Source organism: Phacochoerus africanus, chromosome 11 (assembly GCF_016906955.1).
Source record: "Phacochoerus africanus isolate WHEZ1 chromosome 11, ROS_Pafr_v1, whole genome shotgun sequence".
Classification (NCBI taxonomy): domain Eukaryota; kingdom Metazoa; phylum Chordata; class Mammalia; order Artiodactyla; family Suidae; genus Phacochoerus; species Phacochoerus africanus.
The window spans coordinates 130006010-130021023 of NC_062554.1; the positions used below are offsets into that span (position 1 = coordinate 130006010).

At 50.3% G+C, this 15014-nt stretch overlaps 1 protein-coding gene across 1 annotated transcript; it reads right to left on the reverse strand.

The window, feature by feature from the left end:
• Positions 1-10371: 10371 nt before the first annotated feature.
• On the reverse strand, positions 10372-12199 carry GARIN4 (golgi associated RAB2 interactor family member 4). Its single transcript, XM_047753421.1, has one exon. The coding sequence runs from the start codon at positions 12197-12199 to the stop codon at positions 10412-10414; it is 1788 nt and encodes a 595-aa protein (XP_047609377.1). The 3' UTR covers positions 10372-10411.
• Positions 12200-15014: the final 2815 nt, after the last annotated feature.

The following is a 15014-nucleotide window of genomic DNA, read 5'->3' on the forward strand; positions in this document are numbered from 1 at the left end:
ATTCAGGTCACATGGTGGGTGTGGGGCGTAGGTGGGGAGCTGGGTGAGGAGGGATCCTCAGATCTGAGGGAAGGTCAGAAGGATGCAAAGCTGGGGCAGGGGTGGGAGCAGATGTTGAGGGTCCCAGTGAGACAGGGCCTTTTGGTGGAGATGGAGGCAGCCCGTGGGGGGGGGACCAAGGGGAGGAGGGAGGAGGAGAAAAAGTGGGTGGGTAAGTAGAGACAAGTTGGTGGCATGGTCTGATGGCCAGTTGGAATGGGGAGTGCGCATTTGTTATCCAGCAAGTTAATGGTCCCAGAGAATGTGTGGCCAGGCCCATTCCCCCGGGGCCGTTTTCCATCCTCTCTTGCCAGGCAGGTGTTAGAGTGGGGCTTCTTGCAGGGGCCTCGAAAGTCATCCCTTGGGTCTGTCCAGGGACTTTCTGAGGTGTCACAGTCTGAAAGTGCAGATGACAGATTTTAAAGTGGTTCCAGTGAGACAGATGACAGCAGGACAGGACTTTGGGTTATTTTTCCAGAAAAAAGAACAAGCCACCTTGCCCATAGAAGCCACTCATTTCTCCAGTGGCCACGACACTCCTGAGCCTGTGCGAAAGGTGCTGCCTGCCACAGAGGAGCAAAGAGAAGTGGAGTGGCTCTTGTAGCCAGGGGAAGCTACCTGTGTGGCACCTGCTCTTCTGAGTATCATGTGTGGCCCTAAGCCACGGAGTTTATTGACTGCCGGCTGTAGGCTGGCCACCGTCTACGGTACAGGGTCTGATACCTTCTAAGGTCAGGCACTCTGTGGAGTCCACCCATGGTGGGGTCAGGAGTGTGGGCTTTGGGGTCAGACCTGTTGGTATGTAAATCTGGCTGTACCACAGGGTATCTTGGATAAGTTATTTGAACTCATCTGTACCTCAGTTTCTTCATCTGTAAAATGGGAATAATATTGCCTGCCTCATAGAGTTGTGGAGAAAGAACTAAATAGAGTAATTCCTATAGAGTGCTTGGAACAGTGGCTGCTAAGAGGAAGGACTCAGTACTTGATACTACTGTTATTACACATGACAACTCCAAATAAGATGCAATGAAAAGATTGCAGAACTTAGAACCGTGAGGTGGGCTCCGGATTCTTGGCTCTGTGCTCTGTGTGGCAGCTACTCATACAATTTTTACTCAAGTTAGTGCAGCCACAGCAGCATCTAGACTGTGTGGATGAGAGCCAGGCACAGACTCTGGCCAACCACGGGCTGGGAAGTGACCCTATTAGCTAATGATGTTTCTGGATGATGTTTCTGTTTGTTTTGTTTTCTCCTGGGGGGGGGGTGGTGGTGAGTATCGAAGGAAAAGAAATCCTTCCTTTATTTGTTTGGCAGGGCTGGAGAAAGGGACCCCAGCAAAAAAGAAAGGCAGGGGACCCTCTGTGACATGTTTCTGCCACTCCCGTAGAGGGTCCCTGGGGACGGTCTGGCATCACAGGCAGGAAGAGACTAAACATTATTAGCGGTATTTCTCCATGTCCTGGGCCCCCCATCAGTTAGAGCTGGCAATGGCCTGTTGAAGGGAGGAGGGACGGTGGAAGGTCACAGCCATGCCTGGATGCAAGGCAATGACTGGTGGACTGGTGACTGTAGGTCTTTGTAACCAGGTAACCTAGTAAGTGCCAAGCTCTGTGCTCCACCTGGGGACCCAGAAACAACAAGACATGGCCACCTTCTTAAAGGAGCTTTTACAGGCTATACAAATGTAAATGATTTCAGTCCCTTCTTCTCCACAGAGTCTGCCACAGATGCCCTTTCTCCCTCTGTCCTGGGGAACACAGAGGGCCTTGGGGACCCTTGTTGGCCTATGGTGACTTCCCTGCAGCACCCCTGTCCCACTCTCAGCTTATCATCAACTTGCAGAGCTGCTCTCTGGCCGAAAGCACTGAACTGGTAGACGGCGAAAAGTTCTGAGAAACTTCGTAGCAGGCTCTTCTCTAGATCATTGCTCTTTAGATTCCAGAGCAGTGTGCCAGCCCAGATTCTTCTCCAGCCCTTGCTCTGTCCTCAAGATTCAGCTGCTGATGCGACAGGATGTCTGGTGGCTCAGCCTGGGATCCCTACTCGCGGCCCCAGACCCCTCTCACTCGGTGGGAACAGAGGAAACGGACTTTAACGTAACAAAACTGCTTGGGCCTGGCCTTAAGAGTTGTGTCGTCTTGTCCTGCATCACCTCCGATGTATCCTTAGCCTGACTTTAGTCATCATCAGCTGAATCACAGACCAACCCTGGACGTCCAGAAAATTTCAGAACTGGCTGCGAGCTAATGCTCGAATTCAGGGACTTCTCGGACTTCTGGTATCAGAAAGGAGCTGCTTGTGTCTGGGGTACAGGGAGGTGGTTGGAGGGGTGCTGGTTCCATGGATCCCAACTTGCTGTATCCATGCTGTTCCAGTGCCATGCCCCCCCACCCCAATCCATCTCTGAAGGCTGGGACCCAGGCCAGGGCTGGGCAGGCACAGAGCCTGCCAGCACTGGTTTCATTCCTTAACCACGAGGCCAAAAGGACATTGTGATGGTGAGGCAATGAATGTGAAACAGAAACAAGTGGCTTTAGTTTCAGGAAGTCAGAAATGGAAGCAAGTGTTGACATTCTTGGAGCCCCATTGTAAGCTGTGTTTTGTGCTGCACTGGCCAGAACTCTGCTCCCTGCTTGAAGGACGACCTTGGGAAAGTCCCTTTCCGCTCTAGGCCTCAACTTCCTCATCTGTAAAGTGCATGTAGGATTAGTCAGGATCCTTCTCCTGTGCTTCTAGGTGTTCCAGTAATCTATCACCCAGAGGTCAGAGAGCTTGAAAGTATGTTGGGGAGAGATGGGGAGGAAGGGGCTCAGGAAGGTCCCGTGGGCATCCTGGTGAGTTTGGTTAACGGAAAGGGGGGAGGGAGGGGAGTAAAAACTAAAGTGAAAATGGGGGGAAGGGAAGAGCGTAAGAGTAGGAATAAGGTGCCCCCACCGTTGCCTCAGGGCTCCTCGGTACATCCTGGCCAGGTTTACTTTGTTAGGATGGGGCGGGGGAGTGGCAAACTGTATTTTCCAGAGAAGGCCATGAGGACATGGCCATGTCCTTTTACAGTGAGGTCTTGCCCTTTCCCTCTCAGGAGGTGGAGCCTAGTTCCTCTCCCTCTAAATCTGGCCTGGCCTTGTGACTTGTTGTAGCCATAGAATGTGGTGGAAGTTATGCTGGGAAATGTCTGAGGTTCAGTCAGAAGCATCTTCTACTTGGTTATCTTGACCGTCTGACTCCCAGGGACCATCATGCTGGAGAGGTCACATGTAGGCAGGCCATCGACAATCCTAGCTGAGCCCCCACCTCTAGCCATTTCCCACACAGCACCAGGCATGTGAATGAAGCTATTTTTGACTCACCAGGCCAGACTACTCAACAAAGGAGCCGAAGATTTGCGCCACTGAGCCCTGCTCAAATTCCTGATGTAGAAGAATCTTTGAGGAGTTCCCGTTATGGCTCTGTGGGTTATAAGCCCGACTAATATCCAGGGGGATGCAGGTTTGATCCCTGGCCTCACTCTGTGGGTCAAGGATCTGGTGTTGCCACAAGCTACAGCATAGGTTGCAGATGCAGCTCAGATCCTGCATTGCTGTGGCTGTGATGTAGGCCTCAGCTGCAGCTCTGATTCGACCCCTAGCTGGAAACTTCCATATTCCGCAGGTGTGGTCTTAACAAAAAAAAAAAAAAAAATCTTGGAGTTACAAGAAAATGACTGTTGTGTTAGTCTTAAAGTTTTGAGGTGGTTGTTATAAAGCCAAAGGTCCTGGAACAGGATGGTGGAAAATGTTTAAAAATAAAAGCTCCCTTGAAATGAACCCTCCTTAAAAATATATAAACAAGACTTTTAAGGAGTTCCTGGAGTGGCACAGCAGAAATGAATCCAACTAGTATCCATGAGCATGCAAGTTCGATCCCTAGCCTCGCTCAGTGGGACAGGGATCTGGTCTTGCTTTGAGCTGTGGTGTAGGTTGCAGACATGGCTTGGATCCTGCATTTATGTTGCTGTGGTGTAGGCCAGCATCTGCAGTTCTGATCCCACCCCTACCCCGGGAACTTCTCTATGCCACAGGTGTGGCCATAAAAAGCAAAAGGCCAAAAAAAAAAAAAAAAAAAAAAAGAAGAAGAAGACTTTTAAGATTTCAGATGTGTGAAATTTCAAAATTAATTTGGAGATCAACTTTAAATTTTGCCTCTGAGGGACATTATAACAAAACTACCTCTTTCTATAGGTCATCATATTATATATTTAAGTATATTTTTATCATGAAAAAGGGTGAAAAGGCACTTTAGCCCACCAATATGGGTGGGCTATCTCTCTCATTAAAGAGATAAACAATATCAAATGTTAAGAAAGATGTGGAATAGCCAGAACTTTTGTACGTCCCTGGTGGCAATTACTGTATCCACAGGTGTTTTGGGAAAGTAGCTTGGCAGTATGATCTAAGGCTGAACGTATGTTATATGTACTACGGTACTACATTACAAAGTATATGCCCAACAGAAGTTTATGTATATTTTTACCAAAAGCTCTCTATATAAATATTCATAGCAGCACTTTTTTTTTTTTTTTGCTTTTTAGTGCCACACCTGTGGCATATGGAGGTTCCCAGGCTAGGGGTCTAATTGAAGCTACAGCTATGCCTATGCCAGAGCCACAGCAATGCCAGTACCAAGCCACGTCTGCGACCTACACCACAACTCATGGCAATGACAGATCCTTAACCCACTGAGCGAGGTCAGGGATTGAACCCACAACCTCGTGGTTCCTAGTCAGATTCTTTTCTGCTGCACCACAACGGGAACTCCAGTAACACTGTTTTTAATAGCCCCAAACTGATAGTAAATCAGCAGCAGAATGAGTAAATGGAGGTATCGTTGCATAATAGAAGACTGTATAGAAGTGAAAATGGAGAGATGATTGCCAGGAAAGTCATGGGCAAATCTCATAAATATGATAGGGGAAAGAAACCAGAGTCAAGGAGCACATACTCTGTGATTTTGCTTCTGTAAAGTTGGAAGGCAACATTTATCTCTGGTGTTAGAAGCTGGGTCGCGGTGACCCTTTCATGATCAGAAGGAGGCATTTCCAGGGTTGTGATGTTCTGAGTCTTCACTAGCTAATTTCTGAAGTGTCATTCAGTGGTATGCTTACGATGGCACACTTTCTGTATGAAAGTGATAAACTGACCCTTGAACAACATGGGGGTTAGGGGTGTCCAGCTGAAAATCCACATGTAACTTTACACTTGGCCCTCTGAATCCATGGTTCCACATCTGTAGATTCAACCAACTGTGCATCATGCATACTGTATGTAGTATGTGTTTAGTTAAAAAAAAAAAAAAAAAAAACCCTGCATATAAGTGGACCCAGGCAGTTAAAACTCGTGTTGTTTAAGGGTCAACTGCACTTCAAAATAAAATGTTTAGAAAACAAGGAGACAGAACATGATCTCAAAGCAAAGGATAGGTCTTTGAAAAACTAATTGAGCTTTATGAAAAGTTTTATGAAAAACATCGTATTTTTCTACTTTGTCCTTGAACCACATATGCTGCGTTGTGGCAGGGTCCTGGGACGATGAAAGTGCCAGTGGGAAAAGAAAAGAGGGGTGACCTTGTTGCGGAAACCGCAAAAACTGTGGCAACGGAAGGAGACAAACAGCACTCGGAGATGTGGAAAAGCAAGGTTTATTCAGCACCGGTGCAGGCTCAGAGGAGTCACCTCCAGAGTCTGAGCACCAGGTCTTTGTTCTCAGTAACTTTTATACACTGCAAGGTCTTGATTTTCCCATGTAAGCATCCCAGACCTCCCCCATCTCCAAGCAGACAGTGTTCCTCCCTAAGAAACTGAGCACCTGGTCAGCACCGGCTGAAGCTGCGGGAGCAGGCTGGCTCTCCAGGGGAGGTACTTCTCAGCAGCCCCCTGCTGCTGCACTCATAGGTCACGTGCATACTGTATCATGTACCAGCGTGTGCATGTCTGGAAAGCCGTTTCCCAGCTGTTCACAGGCCATGGCACACCTAGAAAATGACAGCATTGGAGTGGCACACTGGGGTACCACATGGGGCTCCTGGCAGCCAAAGTCGACTGGCCTGGTCCTCCCGGTGCTCCCAGGAGGAGGGGTAGCAATACCTCAGCACGTCTGTGGATCGTGTTCACTCAGAGAGTGTGTGGGAAGGCATGGGCCTCCAGGGTACGTTTCGTGTTCTCTGAACTGGCAAAGGGGAGGAGTCTGGGCTTCCCTTGCCCTTCTGCTCCCGGTTTCCTGGAGAAACTGGCTCTGCACACACCTCTCCCCTGGGTTACAGGTCCTGTTTGCAGTAACGAAGATCATGAGGTTCAGCAACATCCTGGGTGTCTGTATGCCAAGGCCTCATTTCTCCTTCTAGCCTCACTTCTCACCGCACCCTCAGCCCACACCCTACTCTCTCTCTCCTGAGCATATCACACCCTGGTCACAGTGCACTCATCTGTCGTCTCTGAGAACTTCCCAAGCCCTTCTCTTTCCCCGTCATGCCATTCTCTGCCAAGAGTACTCGGCCTGTCATCCCTCTGCTCAGACGTCCCCCTCTCTCTGAAGCTTCTTTCTATACACTGAGCCCATCACCACACTGTGATTTGTGTGTTGTGTGTGTGTGTGTGTGTGTGTGTGTGAGAGAGAGAGAGAGAGAGAGAGAGAGAAACATCTCATGGTCCCTGATTTCCTGTCTTGCTCTTGGTAGGTACTCAGCAATTGTTTCTCAAATGACTTCCAGGCTGCAGAGGGACCCCGACACTAACTCCACCCCAGCCCCTATTCTTGGTTGTCACTCATTGCCCCCTTGAGTGGGAATCCCCAGCCTCCCAGGGACCTACCTTTCAGCCATTTCACACTTTGCCACCCCACTGCCAGGGGCTCAGAGCCATGCAGCCGGGATGAGACAGATCCTCACTACCCAGATCCCCTCTCCTCCCCCAGCTCACACCCGTGGGACTGGCATTAGGCTAATTGTGGTGTGACAAAGGGAAAGGGTCATGGTGACTTACCCTGCATCCTGGCGCCCCTTATTCAAGCACCAACCTGCAGTACAGCATGTGGCCACAAGGGGCTCTCTAGGGGCAACTCTTCGCTCAGGGCAGGAGGGCTCCCAGGAGCACATCTTGCTCAGAGGAGCAGGGAACTGCTCAGGGCTCTGTCCTCTCTGAGATCTCCGAGTGCTGAAGCTCCGCAGCCACCCCCTACCCGATGCCTCCTTCTGCTGTTTCCCTCGTAGCCGTCTAGAAGCTGTTGTCTTCAGCTTTAACACATTACTCCTTGCTTTCCCATGAGCCTCTCTTCTGGCCATCCCCTCTGCTGACCGATAGTCACCACAGGGGGAAGTCACCTCCACTTTTGTCAGTTCCACTTCCTGTAGATGAGTGCCAGGCCCTCACCGTGAGCTCCCTGCCTTTCAGGATGTGGGCTGGGAAATTGTCCAGTTTCATCTCTCTAACATCTCCTGATTCTGGCCCCCTTCTGTCTCCCCAGGGCCACCCATGTTCAGGGATTCTCCATCTCTGGCCAGGACCAGTGCAGTGGCTTCCTGGAGGATCTCCTGTCTCTAGACAGCCCTCTGCCCATCATCTATCCACTCGGGAGCCAGAGAGATCTTACTTCCAGCAGGCTGGCCTTCAGTGGCTCCCAAGTCCTAGGCATTCCCACAGTACCCCAGGCCCCCCAAGACCAGCTGCCTGATTCTCCAGCCTCAGGTCTCCCCTCTCTTGTGCTCCAGCCAGAAGTGCTGACAAACTTGTAGTTGCTCAACACAGCGTGAGGTTTCAAGCCTTTGTACTTTGCACAGACTTTCCTGTTGGCCTGATACTCTCCCTGCCCCCTCCCACCCCTCCCCCGCCTTTACTCTTGCTCCTCCTGGCAGTTCCTCAGTGAAGCCCTCCCTGAGCCACAACTCCTTTCCCTGCCCCAGAACCCCTCCTCTGAATACATCCTGTCCCCAAACATACATGTCACTGTATTTGTCACTCAGAGTTGTGATAATTACTCATGCTCCACTGTCTGTACCTGCGGGTGGGACCTGGGAGGCACACTGCCCGAAAGCTGTTGCACTCTTGCACCATCACCTCCCTCCTGGAGCAGGTCCTTTAACTGCTCTGAACTTCTTTGCTGATCTGCAAAATGGAGAGATGTGAGAATCAGAAGGGAGCACGTACATGAAAGAGCTTCAGAAATGGCTCAGGGCTAGGCATGTGTTTTTATTGCATTTTCTTCCTCCAGACTCGTGTTTCCCTGCGCTTGCCTGTGTGGAAATCATAGGATCAAAGGAGTGTGATGTGATCTTTTTGTAATTTCTCTTCCTTGAGTCCAGGGAAAAGCTGGTGAAATGTAAACCATTAATTCTGTCTGCCTGCAGCCCCCAGTCTTCTCCAAAGCTCTGGGTTAATGATTCTGAGGTTGTTTTCCTCAGAGGGCCAATTCATATCTAATCTTTGGCATGGCATGTCCCTTCTTTCTTAAGAATAACTTGACTCATCTTGGGGTCAGGAATCTTGTTTTGCCAGAGGAAGTGATGGATTGTAAGTGTGGGGCTGTCTCCCTTTCTTATAAGTGCTGTGCCCCCACCCAGGGCCCACTATTCTCAACACAGAAGAGACCTCTCCCCACCTCCCATGATGAGGTCTGTAGAAGTCACAAACTGAGGTGCAGTCACCAAGGATGCCATGACCTACCAAATATCTCTCTCCTGTGAGGTTTAAGGATTTCGTTTTGGAACCCCAAGAAGAAGAAAGGTCCTGAGGAGTTGGCATGGGGAAATGCTTCTGAGCCTGGCATTTAATTAGCGGCTAAGGGAGGACTAGGCTGCAAAGAAAGGCAGCCCCACTCAGGAGTGGACCCTGGAATTCCAGACGGGAGCCTGTTTATGGCTGCAGCACAGGTCACGCCACAGGCTAGCGGTAGAAGCCTGAGAGTCAGAAACAGCTCAGGGGTGGTCTGGCTTCTCTTGAGATAAGGCCAGCTGAGGGCTGTGGGCTCACCGAACTTTGAAAATCAGCGCAACCAGCCCCCACTTCTCCCTGCCCTCAATCCAGTAAAAGTGACGCTCAGCTCGAGAGTTTTGGAATGTGGTGGCGACAAGAATGCTGGTGTCACAGGTTCTCGTGCTGGTCCTATCTCAGGCTTGTTTGCTTTGCCTCCTTCCTGTAATTCAGACCGGTCTCTGCATAAAGAAGTGGGCTGGGGTCACTGTTCTGCAAAGATCCCATTGTGTGACTAGAGCAGGTTACCTTCTCTCAACCTCAGTGTTCTCATCTGTAAAATAGGGATATCATTCCTTTTTTGTTAATAACCAAGTGTTCTTGTAATTTACCTTAAATAAATGTAATGTAAAGAGACCAAACCTTTCTAACATACCACTTTTGTGCATACATAAAAGTGAAAACATAACGGAAAGGCATTGGCGGTATTTCATCACAATTGATGTAATACCATCATGATTTCAGAGATAGTAAAATGTGAAAAATACACCTGTTGTGCCTACCAGCAGCACCTCCTCAACCTAGCCTTTCCACTCTAGGAAAAACTATTGTCCTGAGTTTTGTGTTTACTGTCCCCTCATTTCTGCCTACATTTTTATGAAACATATACCCTATGCAATACATGGACCTTGTTTCCGAAGGGTTCTATAAATGGAACTCCATCCCAATCTTTTTTTTTTTTAATGAGAAGTTGATCCATGCTAATATGTGTAGCACCTTCATTGTTCATCATTGAATATCCCACTCTGTTCATATTCTGCTGTATTAATTCTGTTGATGTAAATTTGGGCTGCTTCCAGTGTTTGGCTGTTAAGTTTTTGCTGTAAACAGTCTCATAGTGCTTTCTTCAGGGAAGAAACTGGGAAAGGAATTGGTTGGTCTAGTTGAGAGTGCTCAAGTTTCTGATTGCCTGCGAACACCCTCCCCCACCCCCCTAAATAGCCTGAGGGGATGTGTGTCTGGCTCTGGCTTTGTTTGCATATTTTCAGGGGGAATACACGTTTATAAAATGGCTAGGGAGATGGGGAAGGAGCGCTTCCCCAGTCCATAGTCTGACTCTCAGCCATGGCTCTGGGGAGCGAAGCCAGGGAGGAGTGGAGGCCAGATGGAGCACTCCTGTTGGCGCTGAGCGTGTGTGTGAGGCGCGGCTGCCCTTGGCTGGACGTGGGGGTCTCAGGCTGCGGCACAGCTGACATCACAGAATCCACTGTGACGTCACAACTGGGCTCCGGGACCTAGAAATTCAGACAATGCTGCATGCCATTCTGATTGTATGGCTCTTTATTTAAACTGCAGGAAGGAATCTGGAAGAGGCTCCCAGGGGTACCTCCCTGAGCCGTGGTCCCCTTTTCAGCTTCCGGCTCTGGGTCGTGTTAATGGGCTTCAAAGGTCACTGTCTCCATTGTCTCAGATGCCACACTACCCGCGATTTCTAGCCCCTGGCCACTCTCTGCTGACTCTATGATGGCCTCCATTCTGGTTCTTTCCACCGCCTTAGCCAAGATGTCCACATCTTTATCTCGGGCTGAGGCCGCTGTCTTTGTAGTGAGGTTGGCTCTGACATTCCTCAAGAAAGAGCTGATCCTGCTGAGCCTCTTGGTGGCAGAACCTGAACTAGCTGTAGATAAGCTCCTGCCTGATTTGTGCGAGGTCCTGGACTCCTTGGTGATGGGAGCATGGCTGATGCCTTTGTGTGCGGTACCCCGCTTGCTGCCTGCCGAGCTGCTGCGGCCTTTCTCCTTTTTGTCATCTCTCGTGGCTCTACTGCTGGCCGAGGAGTGGCTGGCTGCTTTTCGGATGATCTTGTTGCCCCCTGCCTTGTGGCGGCTTTCTGCTGACCTGCGGGGCTGGGAGCTCCTGAGCGCTCTCTCCTTTTCCCGGCGCTCCCTTCTCTCCCTTCTCCCCTTGCGGGGCTGGGACACTCGCTGTGGCCTTCCATCCTGTTCACTCACTTGGTCTTCCTGTGGCAAGGTTGAGATGAGGGGCCCCTCGTCTTCATCATGGGCTGTTCTTCCGATCATCTTGCTGGTAAGTCCTGCTCCTGCCACAGTCATGCTGGCCTCTGGGGAGGGGCTGGTGGACGTGCTGGAAGCATACTCTAAATTGTTCGGGGCACCCGCCAAGGCCATTTTCATGCTCCTGGGGGATGTTTTGGCAGCATGTGCCGCGGCTGTATTGGTTTTGCATCCTATTGGACCCTTGGTGGCTATGGCCGCTGTGGCTGTGCTCTGCTGTTCAGGGGTGGTGAACTTGGTCACTGCCACGCTCAAGGCACCTGCTCCGGTGCCCTTGGCAGTGCCTGCTGCCACCCCTGCTACCTCCACCTCCATCACTGACCCCACTGTTGACTCTTTGTCAAGCTCTGCAGGCTTCACATTTGTGTCGGCAGCATCAGGCATGGCTGTGGGTTTGTGGAAGTTCAGCTGGATCCCCTCCCCACCAGCAAAAGCTGCAGAGGTGGCTCCGGCCACCTCAGAGCCCACGTGGAGGCTCCTGATGCTCACCTGGTCCTGGTCCCCCTTTCCTTGGAAATCGGCAGCTGCTAGGCTCCTCCTGTCCTCCTCCTCCGGCACAGGCATGCAGATCATGTCCCCAGCTGGAATGGCATAGGTGCTGCTGTTACTGTCCACTGGGGGCCGGAGGAGGTAAATCAGCTTTTCCCAATAGGCAAAGAGGTCCTCTCGTGCATCCAGAGGGGGACACAGCTGCAGGTAGCAGGAGCGGCCAGTGGCAAACTTTAGGCGCAGCTGCTGTTTCTCGCGGTCGTGAATGGAGATCCTCACGAACTTGAGGGGAAGGAGCCTGGTGAGCTCTAAGGTCCTTGCCGCCTTTCGGCTCTTGCTCTTGGTGGCCTGGTTGCGCCCAGTGTGCTCTTCACAGCCAGTGGCCGGTCGGGCCAGCAGCATGACGTCTGGGAGCGGGAGGATGGGGCTGGTGGACGCGATGCCTACGGTCACCATGCGGACACGGTTGTGCACGTCGATGACTTCTCCCCTCTTGGTGATCTGGATGAAGTCGCTCTCAAAGATGGGCGCGTACTTGAACATGTCGTATTCTCCCTTGTGCAGTTGCCGCTGCAGTTTCCCCATGGTGGTGTGGAACATGCCCACCCCCGAGCCGCTCTGGGCCGTGTGATACGGCAGCAGAGACTCCCCACTCATGGCCGTCTGCGATCACGAATCACGACAAGCGGTGCTGGCAAGGCCGGCGCCTCGGTCTTCCCTTCTTGGGCCTCGTGGGCCGAAGAGGGAGCAGTGGTGCTCCCGGGTCACACAGGGGGCCCCACGGCAGGTCTCCCAACCCCACCGCCCCGGGCCCCCCACCTTTGCCTCACAGCCTCCCAGAAGCAGGGGTGGGGGTGACGATGATGGCCGTGGGGACGCTGTAGGGCGCCTGAGAGCAGGCTGATCTCTTCTCGTGTGTGGAGAGCTACACCAAGCTCTGCCTCTGCCTCACCTCACTTCTGCGGCTGATTTTTTTTTTTAAATCTCCCTGAGAGGCTTGAACTGCAGTCCTAGTGAGAGAAGTGACCAGTCTCTCAGCCTAACCCTGCTGCGCAGCCATATTTATCCTCTGCTGCCCTTTGTGACCTGTCACTGTCACACACGCCCCTTTGTCTCGTCCCCCAGCCACCCCCTTTGGGCAGGACCCCCGTCCTCCCCAAATACCCCATCGCCCTCACAGAGGACAGGTCACCCTGCCAGGGACTCAGGTGGGTACCAAAATAAAAATGTCCTCAAACAGGAAAATTTTGTGTGGGTGGTTTTTCCTCCCTCCCCCCCATTCAGCAGCTGGGCACAATCTGTGAGAACGTAAGATGATGGCATAAACTTGAGCCATTCGAGCTCATGGTGTAATTGTACCGAATAACCTAGACTTGACTGTCTTGATCTTTCGTCTGTCCTTTCATAAAATCTCGGTCATCGATGTTGATGGTTTTTAATAACGTAGTAACATTGAAAACCGCTTCTCCTCGGCACCAGGCTGTGTTCTTCACATGTGAGCCCAGGAAGCCATTGAGTTTGGTACTGTTGCCTCTGTTCTCAGTTTTCAGGTGAAAAAATTGAGCTTGTACACCTGTCTAAATTTACAGAACTGATGGTAGCAGAGGCAGTATTTGGACATAGGTCTAGCTGATTCTAAAGCCTTTGTTCTGAACCACTCCAGTGCTTTGCCTCACAGAGAAAGGTGGGCCAGGCACATGTTTTCAAGCTGGACTGATTTAACTGCCTTTAAGAAGACCTTTTTGGGGGAGTTCCCGTCGTGGCGCGGTGGTTAACGAATCCGACTAGGAACCATGAGGTTGCGGGTTCAATCCCTCCCCTTGCTCAGTGGGTTAACGATCCGGTGTTGCTGTGAGCTGTGGTGTAGGTCGCAGACGCGGCTCGGATCCTGCCTTGCTGTGGCTCTGGCGTAGGCTGGCAGCTACAGTTCCGATTAGACCCCTAGCCTGGGAACCTCCATATGCCGCGGGAGCGGCCCAAGAAATGGCAAAAAGACAAAAAAAAAAAGGAAGACCTTTTTGGTGTACTGTTAGGAGTTACACAATTAATTCTGTGTGTATATGTTGTGGAGAGAACCCAAGACATCAACTGGGCTGATTTTGGGGACTGAATCACCTCAGATCCTACCTTCCACTATGCTTGTGAGAACAGCCCTTGTGTGAAAATCTAGTCATTCTCTCTTATGACCCTCCTCCCCCACCGAAGTGGAGGGTGCATAGCCTGAGATCCCAAGAGCCCACCAGATCCCCTCTCGTAGTAACCTCCCTACCAGCGGAAGTGGTTTGGAAGCGTTAACACCTACAGGGAGCATGCACCATTAGACACTCTGCCTTATTGCCTCTCCCCCAGAGCCAGTCACAGAATAAGGGATTTCTAAATTGTTGCTCGAAAGTTCTGAGAAGGATCCCTGTTCCCAACTCTTATCTCCCAGTTTGATGTTATGCCGCCTGAAATTCCACCCTAGAGATTCATTCCTTGAGAATAAAGGCTATCTTTCCATTAAAATACACACACCTGTCTGTCAACAGATGATTGGATAAACGAGCTGTGGTCTATTGGTACAGTGGAATACTATGCAATCATAAAAAGGAATGAGGTACTGATATGTGCTACAGTTTGGATGAAAACATTATGCTTCGTGAAATAAGCCCCATATTGTATGATTCTATTTGTATTAAATATCCAGAAGAGGCAAATCCATCTAGAGAGAGATTAGATTAGTGGTTATCTAGGGCTGGAGGGAGGGGAGAATGGGGAGTATAGCGTGATGAAGAATTCTGGAACTAGATGGTGGTGATGGTTACATAGTATTGTGAATTTACTGAATTGCACATTCTAAAATTACAATGGTAAATTTTATGTGTGTTTTATTGCAGACACACACAAACACACACATACACTACTGCTCAAAACCTTATAAAACATATCTTTCAGCTTTAGAAAGGTCACCTGTGTGACCTTGGGCAAACTGCTTAGCTCTTAACTTCCCCATCAGTAAAATAGGTGTAATAGCAGTTGCTGTGAGGATTAAATGAGATAAGGCAAGTAAAGTATTGAGTATATTGTCTCACTCAATAAATACCAGCTGTTATTAAACCTAGTCTCAATGGCCCTTTAAGCCTCAGTGCGACTCCCTTCCTGATAGCAGTTTTCAATAAGACAAAGAGAGAAGCTTCTGGGGTTAGAGTCATCCGTGGACACAGAAGGATCCCCATCAGGCAAAGCTGACTCTTCTGAGGTTTTTCCTCCAGGAAGATCCATGCACGCACTATTCCACAGAGAAACTACATGAACACTACTGAAGAGTATGGGATGCTGATGAGCGGAAAAGCTTGGTATGGGTTTGGGTTTCAGGGTTTGTTCAAAGCTCGTGGGAGAAATTAGGATACAGATGGAAAGTAGTCAGCATTTTAGCTTCTGGCAGGAAGTGGAAGTTTCAGCTCCAGAACCCCTGTCTGGCCCAGGGCCAGAA

Coding starts and splice junctions, on each gene's coding strand:
- GARIN4 (XM_047753421.1), bottom strand. CDS start 12,199: ATGAGTGGGGAGTCTCTGCTGCCGTATCACACGGCCCAGAGCGGCTCG.